The 22,121-nt window shown below is 35.3% G+C and overlaps 1 protein-coding gene and 1 long non-coding RNA gene across 3 annotated transcripts; one reads left to right on the plus strand and one right to left on the minus strand.

The window, feature by feature from the left end:
• Nucleotides 1-5,300: 5,300 nt before the first annotated feature.
• Nucleotides 5,301-20,371, plus strand: LOC107952790 (auxin response factor 8). Of its 2 annotated transcripts, XM_016887964.2 has the most exons (15): nt 5,301-5,775; nt 5,857-5,913; nt 6,044-6,156; nt 6,266-6,364; nt 6,448-6,504; nt 6,602-6,757; nt 6,829-6,913; nt 8,036-8,126; nt 8,229-8,393; nt 8,467-8,589; nt 11,372-11,447; nt 16,969-17,116; nt 17,960-18,933; nt 19,025-19,215; nt 20,027-20,371. In XM_016887964.2, the coding sequence occupies exons 1-15, from the start codon at nt 5,766-5,768 to the stop codon at nt 20,091-20,093; spliced, it is 2,412 nt and encodes an 803-aa protein (XP_016743453.2). In that variant the 5' UTR covers nt 5,301-5,765; the 3' UTR covers nt 20,094-20,371. The 2 variants fall into 2 exon arrangements, with proteins under 2 accessions (XP_016743453.2, XP_016743455.2); XM_016887966.2 differs by lacking the exons at nt 5,301-5,775; nt 5,857-5,913; nt 6,044-6,156; nt 6,266-6,364 and having other exon boundaries at nt 8,041-8,126.
• On the minus strand, nt 9,641-15,373 carry LOC121231880 (uncharacterized). Its single transcript, XR_005930033.1, has 2 exons — nt 13,314-15,373; nt 9,641-9,895 (listed from the first exon to the last, which is right to left on the minus strand). It is a non-coding gene; the product is annotated as an uncharacterized lncRNA (long non-coding RNA).
• Nucleotides 20,372-22,121: the final 1,750 nt, after the last annotated feature.

The raw sequence follows: 22,121 nt of genomic DNA on the forward strand, positions 1-22,121 counted from the left end.
TGCTCACGACGTTGGTGCAACTTCCTCCGTCGACTATCAAACTGCACACTTTACCTTGAATATGGTAGTGAGTGTGAAAAATGTTTTCTTGTTGTTGGTCATCTTCGACTCCTTGGATGTTTAGACTTCGTTTTACAACAAGGATCTCTCCGTCAACAGGCATCTCAACTTCGTCTTCTTCATCAGTGGGGTTTTCGGATTCTTCCTCCTTTTCATCTTCGGACTCAATTTCACCACTAAGTCGAACCACTATCACCCGACGATTGGGACATTGACTAGCAATGTGTCCCCTGCCTTGGCATTTAAAACACTTGATATCTCGAAAATGGTTGGAAGCAGGCTCATTCTTGTTCTTGCTAGTTTTGCCACTTGATTAATTGGGCTTGGTAACAACTAAAGGCTCCTTGGGACGATTAGGAACTTTGTTCGTCCCTTGACTCCATTTGTTGGCAGAAGATGATAGATAGGATCGGATGGCTCCTTTCCACTTCAATTGTTTCTCTACTTTTATTGCCATATGGACCTTGTCTATCACTTTAACGTAGTGTTGAAGTTCCATGATATTGGCAATATCACGGTTCAAGATAGCTAGGAACCTCGCCATCATCACTTCACTATCTTCATCCACGTCGGCTCGTATCATGGCAACCCCTATTTCTTTGTAGTAATCTTCAAAGCTACGGTTGCCTTGAGTGAGATTTTGCAACTGTTGATACAAGTCTCTATGGTAGTATGAAGGAACAAATCGTTTCCTCATGATAGCTTTCATCTCAGCCCACGTAGAGATAGGCCTTTCGCCATTCCTCCTTCAGCTAGTTACGAGCTAATCTCACCATACGATTGTGTAATCAGAAAACTCTATAGCTGCGAGTTTTACCCTTTTGATCTCCAAGTAATTATGACACTCGAAGACGAGCTCAACTTTTTTTTCCCACTTTAGATATGCTTCCGGGTCATTTTTGCCATAGAATGGCGGTATGGATATTTTAATGTTTCTGATGTTATCATCGGGACGATCTTTTTCTTGATGACCCCGATTACCTTGGCCTCGATTCTACACACTCTGAACAGATGAGTGGTCGCTCTCTTGATCACTTGACTCATAAGGTTCCTCCCGATTCCGATTAGGACGCCCACGCCTTACTTCCTTGGGGGTTCTTTCTCGTTTCCTCGCGCCTCCACTTGGTAGAGTCAATCTTCGATGGGCTCGAGCTTACGATCAAAAAGCCTTTCTATCTCACGTATTAAGGCTTGTATATTCAAACCTAGCACTCCTCCACCCGCAACATTGCGAATGGGTCGCAATCCTTCTCCGGCTGTTGGATTTCTTTTGGGACTTCTCGACATAGAATTTTGAAGCACACAGCAAAACCTCGCAATTTCACTCACAAAGAAAAAAGCAAAATTTCGGCTTTTATACTCTCGAATAGTCTCACTATTCTCGTGCCTTTTTTCGCTCAAGCTCGCCTCTCAAGGTTCTCCACAGACTACTTAGACACTCAACGTCCGTTTGTGAGTCGGCTTGCAAAAATAATGCTGGTTAGGTGGGGAAATGATGTGGGATGAATAGGTAGGCTTGAAAAAGAAATGAGAGGGTAGAAATGTGGCGTTTTTGGTTGTAAAAAGGAATGATAAAATCTCGGGTAGAAAACTATTTAAAACATAAATTTTCACTTCCTCTTTTTTTTTTTAATTTCGTATTTTATAATTTTTTATGTATATTTCAACCTTTTTTTTTCTATATATATATATTTTTTTTGTATGAATTTTTTTCACTGAATTACAATCCCGGGAATACTAAAAATAATGATTCTCACCTCAATTTAACCTAGCTCTGTTCCCAAACAATATACGCTCGCCCTCAATTAAGAATTGAGTCGTAAAGTTTTGCCCGATCGTTAAATTGGGTAAGCTTCAGGTGGTTTGCAAATAAGCTGAAAATTTCAAAGAAGGAATGGGTCAAGAAAGAAATAGCAAAGTCGGTTATGGAATAGGAATATGGCTCGGCTAAGGTTTAAGTATGAACTAACACAATATTGATGTGTTAACCCGAAACTTATATGAATGCTTAGTGAAGGAAAGAATGGCAATAGAATGTTTGAAGGATAGATTGAAGACCAAGACCCTCTATTAAGATTGATAGGAACCTTCGGTATAAGTGAACGCCACACTTTGGTAACAAAGTTATAAGTTCGAAAAACAAAGACGGATTGACGCCACAAGGACCACTTGATAAGTCAGGTCAGTCTTTGGAGAATAACAAGAGTGAACACTCTCACAAAATAACAATTTAGCATAAATTCGACAAAAGTTTTTTGTACAATAGTTTGAGCAACTATTTATAGGCAAATTAGGAGCTAGCCGAATGGTCTCTTAAGCAGCTCATTGGACATTTAAATTCAGCTGGAAATTGCTAAGAAATGACTTGGAAGTTTTTTTTGAAGCTTCCTCAACAGCTGGAGAAATGAATGAGCTCAAAATGGCCCTTGCTATGTTCAGCTGAATGCATGCATGCAACTGGATGATGCTTTGGTTAGCTGGACGGTCAAGGGGCTTTTAAGTCAGCTTGGAAGACTTCAAAGGCCAGCTCCATTCAGCTGATTACTTGGTGAAGAAGGGTGTCCATTGCAATGCTCAAGGCGTCACCTAGAGGGAATAAATAGCTGCAGCTGTAAATTAATTCTTCATGGCTGTTGAGCTGCACAAGAAGTCAGCTAGAAAATGATGTTTATTCAGCTCCTTCCAGGCCGATTCATGCATGCCTTTACTACAAAATAAAACAACAATTAAATGGGTTAAGACACATTAAAATCGACAGCAATTAAATCAAACCCAATTTAATTTATGTCATGCGGCTGGACAAATTAAATTAGCAGCAACTAATTAATTTGTTCTAATCTAGACACATAAATTATGCCCTAAACCACACATATTAAAACACATATATTAATGTGAGACATATTTAATTAAATTAAAAATGTCCAGATTTTAGACACCATTAAAATAATTAATTATTTGAACTGAAAATTAACTAATTAACTAGCACAACTTAATAAATTTATTTCAACACAAAAGACGGATAAAATAAATAAATTGAAATCAGCTCGATGAGCTAGCTTTGTATCGAATTGAACTCTTTTGGGCTGAAACGAGCTAAGTCAGCTTGTAGGACGTTGCAACATGAGCTTATTTTGTTGCTCACTTGCTATTCGAACACTCATTCTTTCCAAGTCCGATTTATGTAGCTTGAAATAGACTCTTGGAACCTTTTTGTTTGGGCTCGAGTGATTGGTCCCAATGGCAGCTCTAAGGGTTCGGTAATTAGCTCCGTAGCCAAACTCGCATCATAATGCGTAATGATGGAGTAGGAACTCTTGATCTCGCTTGTATTTTCCAATATATATTTTTTCTTAACATTATATGCTTTTCAGGTATAACTTACATGCATTCAAAGGTCCATACCATTTTGTTTTGTTTTCTATTTCTTTAGACTTTATTTCCTATGTATTAAAGCTGTATGCTTCTTTCCTTGTAAATATTTACAAATTCTGGACAAAACGTTACCGAACAAATATAAATATAAATAAATAAATATTTATATAAAATAAAATAAAATAAAATAAAATAAATATTATATTTAAAATATAGATATGAAAAACCAATAAATAAGATTATAAAAATTAGAAATCGAATAAAAGAATCGAGTTTTACTAGAAATTGAGGCATGTTTTACACAGTTTTCTTAAGACAAATTCGGCCGCTCCTATGGTACAATTTTGGATATTTCCATGAATAAAAATACAAAATCTGCATTAAAGGAAAATTTAGACCTACACCCCCTATATACAAGGTAAGATTTCAAACTTAATTATTCAATTACTTTTCAAGTGGGTTCTTATATAATGCATTTTTTTGCTTTTGTCTTTGGACTTGAACTTCACCCATATGAATTTGTTTTTCTCTAAAACTATTTTTATTATTTATTTATATTAGATAAGTTTCAAAACATTAAAATACACAAGAAATAATAATAATAAATAAATATATAAAGACAGTTCAATCCATTGCGTCAAAGTTGAATGTACAACTAGTTTGATCTTTACTTTATTTCCTAATATTGCTTTTTGGTGAATTTTTTTTTGAAAATATTAAAAGAAAAATAAAAATAAAAGTATTAATTGACGTAAGTTCAAATTTTATCAAGGGAATAACTTACATAACGACAATCTTAAAAATTAAGGTTTTTAGACACTAATAAAAATTTGTCAAATTATTAAATTTAAAGATATGAAATTATTATAAACCAATTTATAGAGAAATTATTTTTTGGACCATTCCCACCAGATTATTCATGGTCATTTTCAAATTATTTAATTATATTTAGACAATTTTTTTCATGTCATTGATACATGATTTTGATAATCTCGAACCCTGAACCCAAAATATAGAACCTTAAACCTAAACTCGTAACCCTGAACCCTTAAGCCTGACCCCTGAATCTCGAAATCGTAACTCGCAATCCTGAACCCTGAAACCTTAAACATGAACCCTAAACTCTAAATTCTTGAACCTTAAACTTAAACCTTAAATCTTAAATTTCAAACCTAAACCTCAGGGGTTCAAGGTATAAGGTTTGAGGTTCTAGGTTTAAAGTTCGAAGTTCTGGGTTCAAGGTGAAATAATTACCAAAATTATTTGCCAATGACATAAAAAATTGCAAAAAAATATTTTAAAAAAATTGGTTGCATAAAAATAAAAATATTAACTAATGGAAAAAATAAAATGATTAAATTTTGTAAAAGAAGAAAAGATTTGTTTATAATTTAAAAATTTAATTATTTTAAGTAATTTAATTAAAGTTAAATTAAGTTGGAGAATATATTAGATATAGATAAGTGTATAATAATACTTTGTTATCTTTAAAATTTAATGATTTGTCATCTTTAAAATTTAATGATTTGACACTATTTTACTGGTGCTTAAAAATTATACTTTTCAGATGATCTTAATATAATTTATTGTTTTTATTAAATCAAAAATAAAAAATATTTTTAAATAATTTAACTTATTTTAATTAAAAATAATTTTATAATTTCTCTAGCGAAATTAGGTTGGGATATCTCATTTAATCCATTAATAATATATACACGTAAGACAATGTGGATATAGAAAAGTAGAACAGCCATGGACTTTTGTTTGATTTTCTTTTATCCAAAGTCAAAGATAGTAAACTAATAATTCTAGTTTCTGTAGTATAAATTTACGCACACATATGACATTATATATGTGTTGTTTTAAGAGAAAGAAGATACATGAATGTCAGTAATGAAGCAAATTTCGTGTGAAGGGCATAATATTTATGGATGGAAAAGGACTACACCTGTTGATAATTCCCCCTCATATAAAGTATAATGGAGGCAATCAATCGGTACTTGTGACAGTGACCATTGAAGGATGGTGGCACATGCCCTGCTGTCGTATCATACCTTCAATGGACGCTCCGATGCTCCCGTACGGATCACCCAACGGCTCAGATTGTCTCTCCTCCAAACTCTTCTTAACTCTCCCTTTTCTCTGCTTTTTGTTTTATTGCTGCTTCAGTAAAACCCTATACCCACGCTGCTGCTATGGAAGAAGAAGAGGAAACTCTCTCATTTCCTTCTTCTTCCACTTCTCAACCTTGAGATCTAAAATGGGGCTCCCTTTTTTCTTTCTTTTGTTTTAAAATTTCAGGGTTTTTCGTCATTTCCTCTGCCAATTGCTGCATGAGTGAAGGTTGGGATTTTTGTTGGATTTTTTAAATTATATTTTAGAATAACAAAATTTCGGTTTTTTTTTTTCCTTCTTTCAAACTAGAAACTAAGCTTGATATGAAGCTTTCAGCATCAGGCCAGGGTCAGCAGGCTCATGAAGGTATTCTTTTTTCTCTCTTTATTTTGTTCAAAAATTTTGGAGTGTCACCTTTTCGTGTTTCTAAATCTTGATACATTTGCATGTAAATTTTGATTTCTTCATTATTCGAATTATAATGAATGATTGTTAGGGGAAAACAAGTGCTTGAACTTAGAGCTATGGCATGCCTGCGCTGGCCCACTGGTTTGTCTACCAACTGTGGGGACCCGTGTGGTCTACTTTCCTCAGGGTCATAGCGAGCAGGTTTTTTTCTTGTTCTTTTGACTTAAACTAAATCTCTCTCTTTTTTCTTTCTGGGTCGTAGTGACGTTTGTTAGTTCCAAATACAATGAAAAATGTGATCAATTTGCAGGTAGCAGCCACCACTAACAAGGAGGTTGACACTCACATTCCGAATTACCCGGACTTGCCTCCTCAGTTGATATGTCAGCTCCAAAATGTTACCATGCACGTAAGTTCTTTTTCTTTTCTCTTCATTTTCAGTCATTCAAGGCCTCAGGAGTTAAAAACTCTTCATGCATGTCATAATCTCAGGCTGATGTTGAGACAGATGAAGTATATGCCCAAATGTCGTTGCAGCCTTTGACGCCTGTAAGAACCATTGCTTTCTTCTTCACTAAAATGTACCCTTTTTGGTTTTGTTTTATATGTTTTTTCTTTTTTGCCCTCATCTATATTTTTCATGTAGGAAGAGCAGAAGGGTACATTTCTTCCTATGGAGTTTGGAATTCCAAGCAAGCAGCCAACCAATTATTTCTACAAGACACTGACAGCAAGTGACACTAGTACCCATGGCGGTTTTTCTGTTCCTCGTCGTGCTGCTGAGAAAGTCTTTCCGCCACTGGTAGTTGATGTCTTATATCTCTACCTTTAAGCCGGTTTCATAGTGCTGATGTGTTTTTTCTTTGTTTGCAGGACTTCTCACAGCAGCCTCCAGCTCAGGAACTTATTGCAAGGGATCTTCATGACATTGAGTGGAAATTTAGACATATATTTAGAGGTTAGTTTCAACTGCTGGTCCCATCAAAACCATTCTCATAGTTATAATCATTTATGGATCCTTTGTTCTTTTTTCCTAAATCTCCAATCCACCTTTCCTTTTATATGTTTGGAATTTTCTCTCTACCCTGTGGATCTCTTTATCTTTATTAGTCATAAAGATTTTTTCATAGAATTATAAATTTATGATTGGTGTAAATGAGGCATATGACTTGTGGTTTGTGCCTGTGTTCCTGTTGAATGGAATTTCCTTCAATTTCGGTTAACAGAGATGGATTGGGTTTGGTTAATAGTACTTGATGGTTCGAAAAAGAGAGTTAACATGGTCGAATTCTTAGTGTACCATGCAATTTACTTTGTGTTGAAGTCTTTCAAGGTGCCTAGTGCATATGGTTTTAAGTCATTTTTTTTTTATCTCCTTAGCTTTATGGTTGTCCTTTCTAGAGATACAGTGCTTTTGATGTATTTCAACTTGGCTTCAAGCTAAATTTAGAATCTTTGGCACAGAAATCAAATGTGGATCTTGTGCAAAATCATGGTAATAATTTGCAACAATGAAGATTGATACATTGCTTTAGTTGAACATCAACTTTCAAATGTTAAGGAACCTTGAAGCCATAGATTAATTGAAGATGCTGATAGACTCGGAAGATCAATGTGCTGCCAATTAAGTTTGTGATACATACTTTAAGAGAACGAGGAAGTTACTGCCACTCTGTTTAGTCATTATTGCAATACGTAATTAGATCCAGATATAAGCTTTCACCATAGATAATGAAAATCTTGTCGCTAAGTGGTTTAACTCCGAAAGGTTTGGAACTAACAATTGTTCAATAAACTTAAAAACTCAAAAGTAAATCTACTGAAGTTTTCGTATCCTAAATTTTGTTCTGAGTTGAATACCTTATATATTCTATGTATCTGAGGTTCCTAGTTTAGTGCATTCATTTGATATTTTCTGTAATGGTTCTTTTGTGCCTGTAGTTAAGGGAACTATGGTTCCATCATCTTTTTGTAATTTGCTTTAGATGTCTATTCAAACTAGGTTTTCGTTCGTTGGACACTAAAAGTATATATCTAGTACTACAACTATTAAGTTGATGTGGTGTCACACGACTTGCAGGACAGCCTAAACGCCACCTTCTTACTACAGGCTGGAGTGTGTTTGTTAGTGCCAAGAGACTTGTTGCAGGGGATTCTGTTCTTTTTATTTGGTATTCACTTTGCTTTTTTCCTGCTCATGCTGCTGAACTTTTTTTCCCCAATTATACCCAGTACTTGTAATTTGTTGGGTTACTTGTCAATTTCTGTCATAGGAATGAAAAGAACCAGCTTCTTTTGGGAATTCGCCGTGCCACTCGTCCACAAACTGTAATGCCATCATCTGTTTTATCTAGTGATAGCATGCACATTGGACTACTTGCTGCTGCAGCTCATGCTGCGGCAACTAATAGCTGCTTTACAGTATTTTATAATCCAAGGTGGTGATGATTTCTTACCTCTGATTTCTTCTTTATGCCTTATCTGTAACCAGTTTGTTTTTCTAATATGCAGGGCTAGCCCATCTGATTTTATAATACCCCTTTCAAAATATGTCAAAGCTGTTTTCCACACACGTGTCTCAGTTGGGATGCGTTTTCGGATGCTTTTTGAGACAGAAGAATCAAGTGTTCGTAGGTATTATAGTTCTTAATGGTTCATTTAATATTATTTTAGTGGTTTATCTCATGCAATTCTATTAATTTCTCCTGTTTATCTGTTTCATGTTCTTGAAAGCCATCTCCTATTTTACTAGTATCTTTTTTTTTCTTTTGAATTTGTGATATGGTGGCAAATAACTTGTGTATGTATAGTGACTGCCTCTTGACGTTCATGTCAAGAGTGTGTATACTGCTACAAAAGATGGGAAATTAGGCGGTGTCTGCAAGTGTACAAGTCAAATTGTAATATAGTTTGTTAGTACAACGAAGTATTGGGAGTACTCCGAGGGTCGTACCCAAGGGATTGCAGTTCGGGGAAAACTGCTATTAAGCCAATTACCGGAAATAATTACTAATCTACTCGAGTCACGAATTAGTAATGTTAAATTGAAAGCAAGATGATAATAATAATAATAAACTAATTAAATTGAACTAAGTTTAAATCTAATACTAGATTAATATATCGACTTTTCCTATTCCTTGGTTCAACAACGTGAGCTCCTTTAGCCTAGGCTGGGGTAAGGTTTTCACGGATAGGCAATACCGATTTCAGGTTCATTCCTACCTATATAACTTCCTAGGGTCATCAAGCCTAGGGTTTTAAGTTTTTCCTTTCCCAACCAATTGATCCGCTAAGAAACTCTACCTTCCAATCAATTAATTAGGCACATACAAATGAAACATGTAAGAGATAAATAAACACAAATTATTCTAGTATTTACACAAACATTCTATTAACCAAGTTAATGAAAGAGATATAAATAATAGAACAAGAGGAAGAGATGCTCATGGATTTATCGATGAAAGCGTGGTTCCAGAACAATCTCCACTCCCAAAAGTCTCACTTTGAAATAGGATCTTCCAATTACAAGAACATAATGTAAACTAAATAAAACTAAGAACAAAATAAAAACTTAAGAATAATTTTTGTCTCCCTAAAATTGTGTGTTTAATCTAGTTACAATGGCCTTTATATAGGTTAAACTCGGAATATTAAAGTGTCTAAACTATCCTTGAAGTATTTAGAGTTCAACTAGGAAAAATATTCCTGATTGCCCTAAAAAATGCAGCTGTCACGTGCAAGGATTTTTGGGCTGTGCAGAAGTTGTGTTGCAACATAGGCCTGTGGTGTTGCAACATAGGTCAGTGTCACAACACAGCAGGTAGTTTCGCTCCAGGACTTGTTTTTGCTTTTTTCTTCGGTGTTGCGACATCGGTGTCTTGGTGTGGTGACATAGGCAGCAATTTTGGCCGGAATATTCATCTTTAGCTCCTGATTTGTCCTACAAGACCATGTAACCTTATTTAGATATCTAAGATGTAATAAAAACTGCTAAAAAGTAGAAATCACTACTTCAAGCATGAAAACATAAATATATACTAAGATGATTTGATTTATTATTAAACAAGCTACAGTTATATGTAAAAAGATGTAAATAATAGTGTAATTCGTGGCAGATCGTAAAGAAACAATACCGCCATTTTAGTCACTTATGCTGCTGCTGATTTCAATTATTAGGTAAAAGGTTCATGACAAAGAAGCATAGTCCTTGTTTAGTATTTGAAACTTTTTTTTTTTTTTTTAAATTTTACCTTAAAAGAAAAGTGGATTTCAGTACAAGTAGAATACCTGTTCATAAAACTTGGCTGTTGCGCCTTGCTTTACTATTCCATACCACATTTTGTTTTTTATTTGAACTTCAGGATGGTGAGAAATGGTGTATATTAGGTCAAGGTTTAAACTTTTCTGTCATAAGATGTACCTGAATTTTTATGCAAATTTATCTTAACCGATAGGTCATGTCCAAACCTAAAATTCTCATGCACATAGGAGCAGTTGTGTTTGTTTCTTTTTTCTTACTGAATTATAATTTATAGGTTGTTTGGCTATAGAGAGATAAGGGATTGGATAAGAGGAGCTAATCTCTTGCTTGCTCTCTCTTTTTTTTTTCTTTTTTTTTTTCATTGGAAAAGAAATCGAAATAATTTTGTTCGGTATCCAGAATAGTTAAAACTTCTTTTGAAAAAGTTTCTTAAGCAGATATGAAACCTTCAAGAACAAATTAAATTATAAATTCAATTAGTAAAAGTAAATATTGACCCAAGCTATATTTTTTTAGGATAATATGGACCGAAAAGAGAGCAAAGTTCAAGATAAATACAAGGAGAGTGACAACATAAATTATAACATCACATGCTTTTGGAGTATCTAATAGAGTGTTGTGTTGATGCAGATTGATTATGGTAAGAAAAACTATTTTTAGATAATATTGAGGCTTCAGAGAAAAATGAGACTGTATGATACAAAAGAGACCAAGGGTTGATTTTAAGAAAATGGGAAGAGGTAAGAGATGAAAAACAAAAGAATGATAGGAGAAAAGTAAGATGGAAATAATCAAGGAAAATGAGTCATGGAAAAGCAGGGGAAATGTTTAAAGTGATTATAGATATTTTCCTGCAAGGTGTTAATCAGGAATACTAGTACGATTTTAAAAAGTTATATTTGTTAGATAAGATTGCATAATGTGGGAACTTTTTGACATGAATACAAATTGTACTCTTTGCCTAGATGAAATACTGGTTTTAACAAACATCATTCAATTTTGTTTGCTAGTTGGAGTTTGTGGTAAGCTTGCCATTGAAAGTGCACTCTTAATTCTTCAATGCATGGCTCTCAATAATGTGGCACCAAAGAGATGCTGTTTTATGTTGGACCATTTATTTGTTTATATGTAAATGTCAAATTTCCCCTTCTCCAGGTATATGGGTACAATAACTGGTATAAGTAGTTTGGATCCTGTTTGTTGGCCAAATTCCCATTGGCGGTCTGTGAAGGTAATTGCTAGCATATTTATGCATGGATTTTTTTTATTGTTTGTGATAATATGATGCCATATTCTATTTTATTTATGCATGTGTAAAAAAATACATTTGCATTTTATATCCATGATTTATAGTTTTATGTCTATGATTTCCAGAGACTAGTTGGATGATTATGTGAAGTTAGAATCTTGTATTAAAGAGTGTTTTAGGTGGGAGGATTATCCAATATGGGTAGAGATAGCAAACACATTAGTTTGGTAATTTCATGTTTAGATCATTCCAAATTTAGGTTAGTTTCAGAAATTTTAGATTTTTGTTGTTAAAGCATGCAACATAACACCAATTGATAATAGGTGGAGGGGCCTATCTTTAATATAAGATCATTAGAAACTCATACTCGACAGATCTAGGATAATAAAAAAGGGCCAACCTTATTAGGGATCATCAAAAAGGGTTGTAATTGAGCTGCTAAGCTTGAAAAATGAAAAGCTTGAGCTTGAGCTCGAGTTCTATTTGAAACTCGCAGCTCATTATTGGGCTTGAACTTGATTATCATGTCCTCAGCTCAAGTACAGCTCAAGGTGAAATTGAACTATTTGCGCTTGGCTTGATTGAATTTGTTTACTCGATTTACAAGCTCAAATTAAGAAAAACAAGAACATGAAATCTTGAATAGCTTGCGAGAATAGTCTCTTACACCTCTACTGTCAACTTCACTTGGGGTTGGGCAAGAAAAACAACATAAATGAACTTTGATTCTGATATCATGTTAAAGCATCTTACATAAAACCAATTTGAATAGGAGGGACCCAACTTTAACAGAAAACCGTACGAAACTCATACTTAACTGACATGTGATAAACCATTTAACTTACCAATTATTTACCATTTCAACATGATATTAGGGTCCATATGGGTCATTTTGAGTTTAGTTGTTTTGGGTTTGATTTGTAGTGGGTTTGGCTTATTCTATCAAATTTTGAAATCTAAATAGAATAGCAGTAATGAAAGCTGTTATTTCGCAGTAGTGCCGCCCACTTCCACTGCCATTCACCAAATAGAGGCTGCAAATTTAATTCATGACTCAGGTGGCTTGTCATGTCTGCAAATAAGAGATTTAATGATGGATAGCGGAAATGGTATGCCATTATTGTTGCTACATTGGTTTTGTTTAAGGAACCATTGGAGGGGGTGGTGACTGTGGGAATTCATGGCAACAGTGGGTGATTCAGGGTTCCAAAAAAGCAGTGAAGAGGAAGAGAGAGTGGTGGGAGAGGCATACTAAGAAATCAACCCATTTAGAATAGTGGATGGCAATGGAAGTGGGGGTTGTTCTGAATTTGAATTGTAGATCTAGGCTTATTTAGGTGATTTATAAACAATTGATTTTTGGAAATAATTTATTTTCTTTTGTTTCCTATAAGTAACCCAAACAAAAAATGCGATTAGAGAATGTGGCAGCAATTGCAATTTAAATCCTTGCATTCTGGATTCAGATTTGTGCATGTAAAATTAGAAGTGCTTTTTTTGACAGATTAGTCTCATCTGCAAAAAATACTGTGTTAACAGATTAGTAACAGCTGCCTAAACAGCAGTTTTATAGGCTTTAACCCTGTGATTTGATTTTGTTTTGTTTTTGTTTTCTGTAATTACTATAACCTTCCTTAGGCTACACCTTAGTGTATAAATAGCCATGTATTTTTTATCATTATACACGCAAGAAACAGAAGCGATTTCTTCTCTACAATTCTTCTCTATTTTTTTTTTCCAAAATTCTTTGCTTTCAACATGGCCAAGAACCTGAACTAGTTTTGACCCTCAAAATTTTCAGGTTTTTCAAAATATTCAAACCCTAGAAGCCCAAAAAATAGTACTCACCATCTTAGTTTTGTCATTCTTTCACACCACCACCCTCAAAGAAGTCGGAGCACCTTCGCCAGCCAACCCCAAAGTTTAATCAGTGCATCAGCCTCACCTCCGGTGCATGATAAACTCTAGTCTTTTTAATAGGCAACAGTTTATTGAAATTAGTTCTAGGCTTTTTAATAGGCAACACTTTATTGAAATTAATCATGCTTTAGATTTGATTTATTTTCTATTTTGTAAAAGGGTTAATGTAATTTTTGGCCATTTAACTTGACAATTAGATCTACTTTGGTACTTGTACATTTTTTAGTTCATTTTGATATCTGAACTTGGCAAGTGGATTCTTTTTGGTATCTGAATTTGGATTTCGTCAAGATCTAATGATGGGGCATCTTGAGATTGTGCCCTATCATTAAACTTTTACATTTTCCAAATTCAAAGGCCTAAAATGGACCTAGTTGCCAAGTTTGGGAGCCAAAAATTACATTAACCCTTCGTAAAACTAGCTTCTTGCATTGACCATTCTCTTGTTGCCTCTCTTTGTTTCTCCTAGGAAAGAAAAAGTATATATTTTAGAAAAAAAGGAATGCAAAAAAAAAAAAGGGGAAAAATCCTAGAGCAAACCATTCAAGGGTGAGGTTACAGACTTCCAAAAACTTGATTTTTCTGTCAAATAAGTTTGCTGTCCAAACTCCATCGTAATCCCTACAATTGATTTTTGGAAATAATTTATTTTCTTTTGTTTCCTATAAGTAACCCAAACAAAAAATGCGATTAGAGAATGTGGCAGCAATTGCAATTTAAATCCTTGCATTCTGGATTCAGATTTGTGCATGTAAAATTAGAAGTGCTTTTTTTGACAGATTAGTCTCATCTGCAAAAAATACTGTGTTAACAGATTAGTAACAGCTGCCTAAACAGCAGTTTTATAGGCTTTAACCCTGTGATTTGATTTTGTTTTGTTTTTGTTTTCTGTAATTACTATAACCTTCCTTAGGCTACACCTTAGTGTATAAATAGCCATGTATTTTTTATCATTATACACGCAAGAAACAGAAGCGATTTCTTCTCTACAATTCTTCTCTATTTTTTTTTTCCAAAATTCTTTGCTTTCAACATGGCCAAGAACCTGAACTAGTTTTGACCCTCAAAATTTTCAGGTTTTTCAAAATATTCAAACCCTAGAAGCCCAAAAAATAGTACTCACCATCTTAGTTTTGTCATTCTTTCACACCACCACCCTCAAAGAAGTCGGAGCACCTTCGCCAGCCAACCCCAAAGTTTAATCAGTGCATCAGCCTCACCTCCGGTGCATGATAAACTCTAGTCTTTTTAATAGGCAACAGTTTATTGAAATTAGTTCTAGGCTTTTTAATAGGCAACACTTTATTGAAATTAATCATGCTTTAGATTTGATTTATTTTCTATTTTGTAAAAGGGTTAATGTAATTTTTGGCCATTTAACTTGACAATTAGATCTACTTTGGTACTTGTACATTTTTTAGTTCATTTTGATATCTGAACTTGGCAAGTGGATTCTTTTTGGTATCTGAATTTGGATTTCGTCAAGATCTAATGATGGGGCATCTTGAGATTGTGCCCTATCATTAAACTTTTACATTTTCCAAATTCAAAGGCCTAAAATGGACCTAGTTGCCAAGTTTGGGAGCCAAAAATTACATTAACCCTTCGTAAAACTAGCTTCTTGCATTGACCATTCTCTTGTTGCCTCTCTTTGTTTCTCCTAGGAAAGAAAAAGTATATATTTTAGAAAAAAAGGAATGCAAAAAAAAAAAAGGGGAAAAATCCTAGAGCAAACCATTCAAGGGTGAGGTTACAGACTTCCAAAAACTTGATTTTTCTGTCAAATAAGTTTGCTGTCCAAACTCCATCGTAATCCCTACAATTGATTTTTGGAAATAATTTATTTTCTTTTGTTTCCTATAAGTAACCCAAACAAAAAATGCGATTAGAGAATGTGGCAGCAATTGCAATTTAAATCCTTGCATTCTGGATTCAGATTTGTGCATGTAAAATTAGAAGTGCTTTTTTTGACAGATTAGTCTCATCTGCAAAAATACTGTGTTAACAGATTAGTAACAGCTGCCTAAACAGCAGTTTTATAGGCTTTAACCCTGTGATTTGATTTTGTTTTGTTTTTGTTTTCTGTAATTACTATAACCTTCCTTAGGCTACACCTTAGTGTATAAATAGCCATGTATTTTTTATCATTATACACGCAAGAAACAGAAGCGATTTCTTCTCTACAATTCTTCTCTATTTTTTTTTTCCAAAATTCTTTGCTTTCAACATGGCCAAGAACCTGAACTAGTTTTGACCCTCAAAATTTTCAGGTTTTTCAAAATATTCAAACCCTAGAAGCCCAAAAAATAGTACTCACCATCTTAGTTTTGTCATTCTTTCACACCACCACCCTCAAAGAAGTCGGAGCACCTTCGCCAGCCAACCCCAAAGTTTAATCAGTGCATCAGCCTCACCTCCGGTGCATGATAAACTCTAGTCTTTTTAATAGGCAACAGTTTATTGAAATTAGTTCTAGGCTTTTTAATAGGCAACACTTTATTGAAATTAATCATGCTTTAGATTTGATTTATTTTCTATTTTGTAAAAGGGTTAATGTAATTTTTGGCCATTTAACTTGACAATTAGATCTACTTTGGTACTTGTACATTTTTTAGTTCATTTTGATATCTGAACTTGGCAAGTGGATTCTTTTTGGTATCTGAATTTGGATTTCGTCAAGATCTAATGATGGGGCATCTTGAGATTGTGCCCTATCATTAAACTTTTACATTTTCCAAATTCAAAGGCCTAAAATGGACCTAGTTGCCAAGTTTGGGAGCCAAAAATTACATTAACCCTTCGTAAAACTAGCTTCTTGCATTGACCATTCTCTTGTTGCCTCTCTTTGTTTCTCCTAGGAAAGAAAAAGTATATATTTTAGAAAAAAAGGAATGCAAAAAAAAAAAAGGGGAAAAATCCTAGAGCAAACCATTCAAGGGTGAGGTTACAGACTTCCAAAAACTTGATTTTTCTGTCAAATAAGTTTGCTGTCCAAACTCCATCGTAATCCCTACATTACTCCAAAAACTTTTGTTTTGTTCCCAATCTTTTCTCAACTAGTTTTGATTGATTAAACTTTAAACCAGACCTTCTAGTAACTTGGTAACATATTTAATCCATTCTAGTCCCTTGTGGGTTTGAGTGTCCTCAAAATTGGGAAGAATATTAGAGATGCACTTTATTCTATGGTGGCCTTAAAACCAGGGTAGAAAGGTGTATTAGGCTTTTATTATTAGCATGTTTAATATTGTGTTGTCTATCATCAATGGCTCGGATAGGATAACAATAAAGTACATTTTATTGGCATCTGCATCTGTTATATCTATGTGTACCAAGTTTCTAACAATTTGAACTTATGTCCCAAATTGCCTTCCTAGGTTTACCTTTCTTTGTATATATCTATTTTGTGAGTTTTGAGAAGAGAATACTCGTGCAAAATGCTAAAGTACTAGAGTTACCTTAAGTCCTGTTAGAATGCATGGCATTTTACATATGACTCGGAATTTGTTTTTACTTGCTCATGAAAAAGAGAAATTTTTAAATTTTCAACTGAGTTTGATTTCCTGCCCACTACTTTGTGTAGGTTGGTTGGGATGAGTCAGCAACAGGTGAGAGGCAGCCAAGGGTATCATTGTGGGAGATTGAGCCTTTAACAACATTTCCAATGTATCCATCTCTATTTCCCCTCAGATTGAAACGCCCTTGGCATCCGGGTTCCTCATCTTTGTTTGGTATTGTTCTTTCTAAGTTTATATACTGAAGCCCCTTTTTGAAGGCTGGAGTTTATTTTTAATTTAATGTATTTAAGATTGATTAACCTATCTTGTTTTGGGGTGTGGAATTAAGATTTATAGCTGCCTTAGGCAAGAGTGTTTAACTCTTCCAGAAGGCGAAGAGAGAAATGTGGGGAACTGAAGATAATTTTTTTCCTGTTTTACAAGAGCCTTGATTAGAAGTTGAGGGATGACTCTAATGTGATAAGATTTAAGTTTGATGATCAGGCCTATGAACTTTAAGATTGTCAAAATGTGCATTCAAAGCAAGATTGGAACCAGTCTTTTGAACAAAAGCCTTTCCAATTCTTGATTAAACTTGAATCCAGTAATTATTTTCTCTTCAGGGGAAGGATGATGTGCTACCTAATTTAGAGCTACATGGACTTGGGTATGAAGTTGGATATGGGAATGTGTCTGACATCATCAGTATGTTCATTTTTTTTTTTTTTAATTTCCATGTGTTGGAAGGGCCCTTGGAGGTTCATATCTTCATACTTGAGTTCAAATATGCATCAAACATGGGTGTTGGATACGGGTATTTCAAGAAAAATGACAAGTTGGAGCGACTTTAGAGATATTTCAGTTGCTCTGCCAGTATTTAAAATCCATTAGGCTGTACTACTATATGCACAAGTGATTTTCAAAATCAAAGAAAATGATTATCATCTGGCTTATATTGGTTTTCACTGCTTACCTTGTACAGTTCAATCATGATTAATAGTAACATGCTTGTTACTACTGGTTTTTTTTTCTTTAATGTTTCCCTGGATATCTTGCATCATAGTTATGTTCTTGCAGATAACAGAGATGATATATCTAATGGGTTAACGTGGCTAAGGGGAGGATCTGGAGAGCAAGGACTACAATCTCTGAATCTTCAGTCCTTCTGCTCATATCCATGGATGCAGCAGAAACTAGATTTGAGTTTCCCTGGAAATGATTATAATCTGCAGTACCAACATATGCTGGCCAATGGGTTGCAGAACTTGGGAAGCGGGGATCCGCCGAGACAGCAGTTGCAGCAATCTTTTCAATATGTTCAACAGCCAGGCAGCCATAATTTACTGTTGCAGCAGCAGCAGCAGCAGCAGCAGCAGTCTGTTTCACAGTTAGTTCCACACAACATTGTGCAGGCACAGCAATCCATAATTCGAATCGAGAGCTTTCTCCCAGTCCCTGGACGGGAACAAGTAGGCAATCAATCAGAGGAACAGGCTCAGCCGCAGCATAACATGACTCAAAGTGATCAGCTCCAGCAGAGGCAGCAGTTGAATGTGCCTTCATCATTTCTGAAACCAGATTTTATTGACTCAGGATCTGGTCCCCCTGTTCTGGATATGCTGGGTTCCTTGTGTCCTGAAAGCAGTGCAAATCTTTTGAACTTCTCCACAACTGGTCAGTCAATGCTAGCTGACCAGTCACCCCAACTGTCCTGGGCTCCGAAGTATGCTCATTTGAATGTAAATACCTTTGCTGGTTCAACATCAGTTCCACAAGTTTCTCCTGGAAAAGATGCTACGGTGGAACTAGATATTGGTACCTCTGATGCCCAGAATTCTACTTTTTTTGGTGTTAACGACGATTCATTTGGCCTTCTACTGCCCACCTCAATGCGTGGTTTCACTACATCTTCAAGTGAAGCTGATATGCCCTCAATTCCATTAGGGGATCCCTCATTCCAGAATCCTTTGTATGGTTGCATGCAATACTCTTCAGAGTTGCAGAGCACAGGGCAAGTGGACCCACCAACTTCATCTCGAACATTTATCAAGGTATATGAAAAGCGATTTCTAAAATGTATTTTATATGTATCATAGTTTGCTCAAGATCATAATAATGATCTATGTCTCTGTTTCCCTGTAGGTTTATAAATCAGGGTCGGTGGGGCGCTCATTGGACATCTCCCGGTTCAGCAGCTATCATGAGCTGCGAGAGGAGCTGGCTCAGATGTTTGGAATTGAGGGGAAGTTGGAAGACCCTCTTAGATCAGGCTGGCAGCTTGTATTTGTCGACAGGGAGAATGATATTCTTCTCCTTGGAGACGACCCATGGGAGTAAGTACCTATTATGGTTATAAATTAGTTAAACTCCGCATGCATTCATGGGATGCTAGTTAGATAATTCACGAGTGAAGAACTCAGAAATGAATTGCATTTCAAACCATATCCGCATTATACTCATGAAATTGAGATCATTTTTATAGTTTGGTTCCTGCCCTCACTGGTCTGCCTCTATTAGATTGGATCTTTTCATGGTATTAAGAGTATATCCCTCCACCCCCCACCCTCCAACAAGAACTTTTTTATGTTTTTTCCCTCAATGAGTTTGACCTCCTTTTCCCTAGTGTTTTCTTTTCTATCTGTTTACTTTTTGCCCTGATTGACACTATTGGTCTTATTTCCATTTTGGAAGCTTTCTTATAAATTTTAGTTTAAATTACTTTGTTCAAAAGTCAAATCAATTAAAGTTTTGATCGTTTTAGATTCAGTCTTTTAATAGATTAGGTTTGTGTCATTTGGGGTTTGAGCTAAGCTGTTTTGGGTTGTTGATTTTTCTGGTTTCCCGGCCATAGCCGGGTGGATTAGTATTTGAGGTGTTTTTCAGATTCAGATCAACTTTTCGTGCAGTAGTTTAAACTAATTGGGGAAATACAATCATCTCTTCTATGACGGCTTAAGCAACTGTCTCATCATGTACATATATCCTTTTACACTGGATTATAATGTCACGAGTCTGAATCATGTTTTTGAGTTAAAAACTTAGGACAATTTTCCTCGCATTTCAATGACATTTGATTGATTATCATTTCGGCATTTAAGCGCACTAATGCATGGTTAACTTTTGTTTGGATAACCAAACATGCAGGGCATTTGTGAATAATGTTTGGTACATAAAGATACTTTCACCAGAGGATGTGCAGAAGATGGGATAGCAAAAGGTGGAGCCATATTAGCCAATCTTGAGGTCAGGAGATGAATAGCAGCAGGCACTGGCTCCGGTGACTGAGATCATGTACGAGTCTGCGTGGACTGTACCTGTTTGTTGAGTTGAATAAGAATAAAATTGCTGTGGGTTTTTGCAGTATCCACTCCTAGTGTGAACCACCTCCCTACTGATGTGCAAGCATTATTATAAATCAGAACCTGACTTGATTAGTGACGACTTTTTGTTATATCATAATGGTTATGATATACATGCTTTACATGCAAAGTTTCTTCTGCTGCTTGCATTCATCAATATTAATGGGTACTTTCTAGGTGATACGGAATGAGTTGGATGAACGCAGAAGCGAATTGTAAAGTTTGTTTAAGTTGCGGATTGACTTAAGGTTCTAGGCGTTAAAGAAAGAAACTTGGATTTTGACGCAACCAATTCTTGAAAAGAAACTCAAGAGAGATTTAAAAAAAAAAACTTAAAAAATTTATTAAAATTTATTAACTCAAAAGAAAAGTTGAATAATAATGAATTGTGTGTTTTGTATACAATGCAAAAGCCTATGTATAGGTTGCATAAATAAATTAAGTAAAACTCTATAGTATATTAGACTAAACAAGTAGTTTTAAATTAAATTTGCTTGTTGATTGATGGTCGTTAAGCTAACTATAATTATGACAAAGGCAAGTGCACCTATCAAATAATAGTATAGTTATGGGGAGTAAGGAATATCGTATCTACGAGGAATAAAAGTACTAATAATTACTAACCAATGAGATAGACAATATCAGGAAAGAATCCACCTAGACTTCACCTATTGTTTCGAATTTGAATTAAATGATTTATTTATTTGTGCTTTGATCTGTAAAAATCCCTAAATTATGTTAATATTTGTAACGCCTTAAATTTTAGGTGTTGTTTTTGCGATTGATTGATACACAATTGAGTATACAACAGAATGGATTTTTCTGAGTAAAGCTTTAACTTTGTTCAATAGGCTTTTATTTAAATGTTCGTAAATATACAACAGAATGGGTCTGTTGGTCTAGTGGTTAGTTGGAGTGTTAGAGTGTTGGAGATCTTGTGTTTGAATCCCTGCTTTAGCAAGGGTGTTTTATTTTGCTCGAGTTGGTGGTAGAGTTTTAGTTACATCAGAATTTTGAGTAGTGGGATTAGTGGAGAGATTTGAGGGATTGAGAGTTGGGGGTTTATCCTGAGTAGTTTTCTTTTTTTTCAAAATTTTGGTTGTTTCTCCCAAATTCTTGACGTGATTCTCTGCTTCTTTGCCGAATTTTGTTCTCCCTCTTCTTCTTCGTTTGATTCCTGTTTCGATTCGTTTTCTTTTGCTTACCATCTGACTTCATTGATTCGGTAAGTGGAATTAAATGTTAATGTAGTCTTGTTTTTTTTTTCAAGTTGCCATTTGGAGATTTAATCCCTGTTTTGGCAGCGGCGAATCGTGAAGCTCGGGGTTCTCCTCTCGCGAATTTGTAGTTTAAATCGCTTGAAGGGTTGAGGTAAGTGTGGTTGTGCGAATGAAGTTATGGTCAGTTTTATGACTTTATTTATACCAGATTTTAGGTCTAACTCTAGTTGTTCTTATGTCGATATTTAGGTTCTGAAAGGCTCGGGATAGTTTTTACATCAAAATAGTACCAGGTGTGTACCTGGAAACACAGAAAACGAGGTTTCGACGAGAGCCAAAAACCATTCTGTCAACGCCACATAGTCGTATGGTAGGCCGTGTGCCATAACATGGGCGTATAATCGACGAGGCTAGGCTGTGTGCACTAGAGACGGCCGTGTGATGGCCAGGTAGGCCGTGTGCGACACACAAGCTTGACCAATTTAGGCCGTGTGGGCCACACGGGCGTGTGGGCCCATACGGGTAAGCCACACGGGCATGTGGGCCCACATAGGCAGACAACATGGGCGTGTGAGCCTATTTTAACTGATTTGTTGCCAAGGTTGCACGGGTCGCCTAAGACGACTATGAACCTACTGTAGGATCAGTAAGCTTACCTAG

Source organism: Gossypium hirsutum, chromosome A07 (genome assembly GCF_007990345.1).
Source record: "Gossypium hirsutum isolate 1008001.06 chromosome A07, Gossypium_hirsutum_v2.1, whole genome shotgun sequence".
Taxonomy (NCBI): domain Eukaryota; kingdom Viridiplantae; phylum Streptophyta; class Magnoliopsida; order Malvales; family Malvaceae; genus Gossypium; species Gossypium hirsutum.

What these genes read in the sequence shown, in the direction of transcription:
- LOC107952790 (XM_016887964.2), top strand. An exon ending in CGTTGCAGCCTTTGACGCCT is followed by an intron (nt 6,505 to 6,601) that starts GTAAGAACCATT and finishes TTTTTCATGTAG; the next exon opens with GAAGAGCAGAAGGGTACATT. An exon ending in CTTGGAGACGACCCATGGGA is followed by an intron (nt 19,216 to 20,026) that starts GTAAGTACCTAT and finishes CCAAACATGCAG; the next exon opens with GGCATTTGTGAATAATGTTT.